At 49.4% G+C, this 3,421-nt stretch overlaps 2 protein-coding genes across 2 annotated transcripts; both read right to left on the minus strand.

The window, feature by feature from the left end:
* Nucleotides 1-201: 201 nt before the first annotated feature.
* On the minus strand, nt 202-501 carry CONPUDRAFT_160693 (uncharacterized protein; the record flags this gene model as incomplete). The annotated part of the gene is made up of 1 exon (XM_007777826.1): nt 202-501. The coding sequence occupies one exon, from the start codon at nt 499-501 to the stop codon at nt 202-204; it is 300 nt and encodes a 99-aa protein (XP_007776016.1).
* A 1,586-nt stretch (nt 502-2,087) lies between these two features.
* Nucleotides 2,088-2,504, minus strand: CONPUDRAFT_32007 (uncharacterized protein; the record flags this gene model as incomplete). The annotated part of the gene is made up of 1 exon (XM_007777827.1): nt 2,088-2,504. A coding segment is annotated over one exon (417 nt), but the record flags the coding sequence as incomplete, so codon positions are not given.
* Nucleotides 2,505-3,421: the final 917 nt, after the last annotated feature.

The following is a 3,421-nucleotide window of genomic DNA, read 5'->3' on the forward strand; positions in this document are numbered from 1 at the left end:
ATGTCGCGGACACTTTACCATTGATCAAAATTGATGATCTTGCTCGTGCATTTGTTAGTCGAATATAAAATACGGAGACCATTTCAGAAACAAAATTATCATTGAGCGATAACTTCAACTGCATATGGCAGCCACCGCTTTAGGTAGACACGAACACTAACGAACAATAAAAACGGTAGAGATTCGAATACCAGCTGACCTTTACAATGATGCGAAGCCGGTCGCGTTAGTGAGAGCCTCGTCTTCACCCAAAAAAAGCCCTTCATCCGTACGTGCTGCAGTCTCTGCTGCGTCTCCTTCTTCATCGCTGGTATCACCGCTCTCGTGCCCGTCCGTTTCCTCATCACTGTCTCCCTCCTCATTGTCGCTGTCTTGATCCGAATCGATTGGTAGCTCGAATTCCTCGGCCTCGGGAATCGTGGAGGCGGCATCTAGAAGTTTCCGGTTCCAGTATGGGGGCAAATCGTGACCGATTGCACCGCCTCGGAAACGCATGAACATGTCTCTATCGACGAAACTAAAGTAATGTTAGGTTAGTTTCTAGAATAGAAGAGACTTCGAAGACATACATGTTCACATAATAAAACGTCCACTCATTGACGCTGTCAGAGTTTTTGGGCCCAAAGTGAATGCGACCTATGTGTCGCGGAATAGAGGGACCGGGTACCTGTGCATGCTTGAAGCCTGGGTTGGTTCGCTGGATTGTAGTGGATCTGCGTTATCGTATTTTTGATGCGTTTCTTATCTCGTGTTATTTTCTCTCTGTTCGCCGTTTCAGTGGGCGAGTTTATTTTTACGTTGTCTGTTTTTATTCTCTATTTCTTTCTCTGTCATCTTTGCACCGAGTGGGTGTATTGTAAGTGACGCGCGCGAGGCGCCATCACGTGATTATGTCGCAAGATTCTGTCTAACTATACAGTACATCAGCCTCTGTTCGTATTCGATACACGTAGTTTATTCCCGTACGATATACCTACTAGTCGTCGTCTCGACGCCTCAATTCATTCGTTTTCTCGTCCTCTTGCCCCTCCACTCACTCTCCTCCAAAACCACCATCCACCTCTGGCTCAAACACCCTTGTCATCCAACCTGCACAGTGCGGTCAACGTCGCCAACAAGCCCTAGCCGACTCAGCGCACCAAGAACGTGCTCACGTCCTCCGGTAGCAAAGCACCAGCGAGCGCTGTCAAGTCCGAACTCTCCTCAATTGAAGAAGATCCGGCGCCGGTGCCAAAGCCTGCCACTCGAACCAGGGCAAAGAGTATCAGGATCAGTACAGGGGGAAAACCACCGGCGGAGAGGACTGGCAACTGGGTGTGTTATATCAGTGTATCACTGCGTCATTTCGCTCACGTCTCCTCCCTTCCCCGAGATTGTTTGTCCTGGGCCTGTGTTCCCCCAAACGTATGTTTTTATTTCTTGCTCCCTTCCGACTGTCGGCTTCACGGTCTATAAGTTCTGCGTCTCTGCCCAGACTTCCTGCTCTCGTCTGCTGCTGCTGCTCTCATGCTGCTGCTCTTGTGTCCCTGCTCTCGTGAATCGCTGCTGCTCTCGTGTATTTACCTCGTTCATCGTTTTAACCTCGATTAATGCTACATGCTGTACTATATAATGTTCACAATGAATGTATTGTCATTGGAATCATGGGCGAGATTGCAAGTCCTCATCATATGGTGTGAGTTGTTATCATACGGCATAAAACACCAGCCGATCTTATCATGTAATTATCATGCAGGCACCGTCAGCGGTAAGATAGCCATCAATATTATAATATCATCCCTGATCTGACCATTTCACCGTCTGATTTTGGTCTAATTTCCCACATGTTAAAAACGGACTTTACGCTCCACTCGTGCTGGAGATTCGAAATATCATTAAGGTACGGTGTCAGTTATAACGGATTCTACGACTGCTCATGTACTTATATTCGGTCCGCCCATTTAGTGATGAAGGATTAGCTCAAAATACTCCTCCGAGAGCTCGACAGATGACCAGTATGAGTCCCGGTTCAGGCTGAAGATGAAGCCGCGGGAACGGGCTTCTGCCATCCGTGGCGCATTCGCTGAAGGAAGGGACCGGCTAGTAGATCCCTTCATAATGACCTGAAGAGGAAGAACTTCACCACTTGCCGAGACACCGACAACAGCAGTCCAGGCTCGCTTTTCCTCCTTATTTGTGATTGCGACTTGCTTGGCGCCGCGTTGGTCATATGTACGATTGTCGTTATGAGCTACGATGACTTGAGTTTGATCGAAATTGACAACAAGGGAGGCATCGGGAATGTCATAGTCACGGATGGTGAGTGCGAGCCGGAAGAAAAGTTGCAGAAGTTGCCGAGAAGCATCTTCAGGGGTTTTCTGCGCAGCTTTAGTACCGGCGCGGGTAACCCAGTTAAGCCGGGTATGTAGAAACTTGCGGACAAAGGAATCAGAGCATTTGAACGCAGCTGTCCCTGACGATGGCTCAAGGAGTTTAGGGGCACCACGTTGAATGTGGCCAAGCATGATCGCGCGTGCAATGTCGACAGAGACGGGAATGCCAGCCTTGCGGTAGGTCTGCAGCTGTTTAATGATGTTTGCTTCAAGTTCGGGATACGGTGCCTGTCGGCGAAAGTCAGCAGCTGTATTGTACCATGCAAACAAGTGAACAACGTACCAGGATCCCTGTTCTTGTTGTGCGTCCTTTAGGTAGCAATGCACGCCTTACACTCTCGAGAACGCTTGGCTTCCATCGTCTCACGCCATCCACAGTCTCTATCATGCGGCCAACTTGTTGCGATGTGATGGTGGGAAAAAGAGTGGAATGGCGGCCTTGTAGGATCTTCACAATCTCGGTCGGACTCATTTGCGCGCCAGCTAAGATCCCCGCAACCCGCATATGCTCGAATAAGAGGGGATTCGTCCAGTCTACCAGTACAGGGTCTTTAACTTCACGAGTGCGTGGGCGTCCAAGCGCAGGGTTATCGGACTGTGAGTTTAGACGCAAGTCATCCTTGGTTAACCGATGGGGACGTGTGAGCATGGCGAGAGACAGGTTGCCAAGGGGTGGGAATGATGTGGAAGTGCCCTCGTTGTTAACATCATTCATAGACACGCTCGCATCCGTTGCCTATTGATGTGTGAGAAAAATCCAGACCTCAGAAGACAATAAGCTTACCCCATGAGTGTTGCGCTCCCTTGAGCGTTGCTTACGTTTTCGGTTCCTGGCATTGGTTCGCTTGGTATCCTCATTTTTGAGCTTTCGTAACATGTCATCCTCCTCGAAAAAGCGTGCACGTTCCTCAGCATCAGCAAGACGCTCAGGCTTTGTTGCGAGGCGTGTAGCCTCAGCTTGAGCACGCGACATCTGAGGGAAAAAAGAATGGATTCGTGATTGAACTACAGTATGGGGAGGGGCAGGGGATAGAGCTACGGTAGCAGAG

The sequence above is a fragment of the Coniophora puteana genome, assembly GCF_000271625.1.
Source record: "Coniophora puteana RWD-64-598 SS2 unplaced genomic scaffold CONPUscaffold_98, whole genome shotgun sequence".
Taxonomy (NCBI): domain Eukaryota; kingdom Fungi; phylum Basidiomycota; class Agaricomycetes; order Boletales; family Coniophoraceae; genus Coniophora; species Coniophora puteana.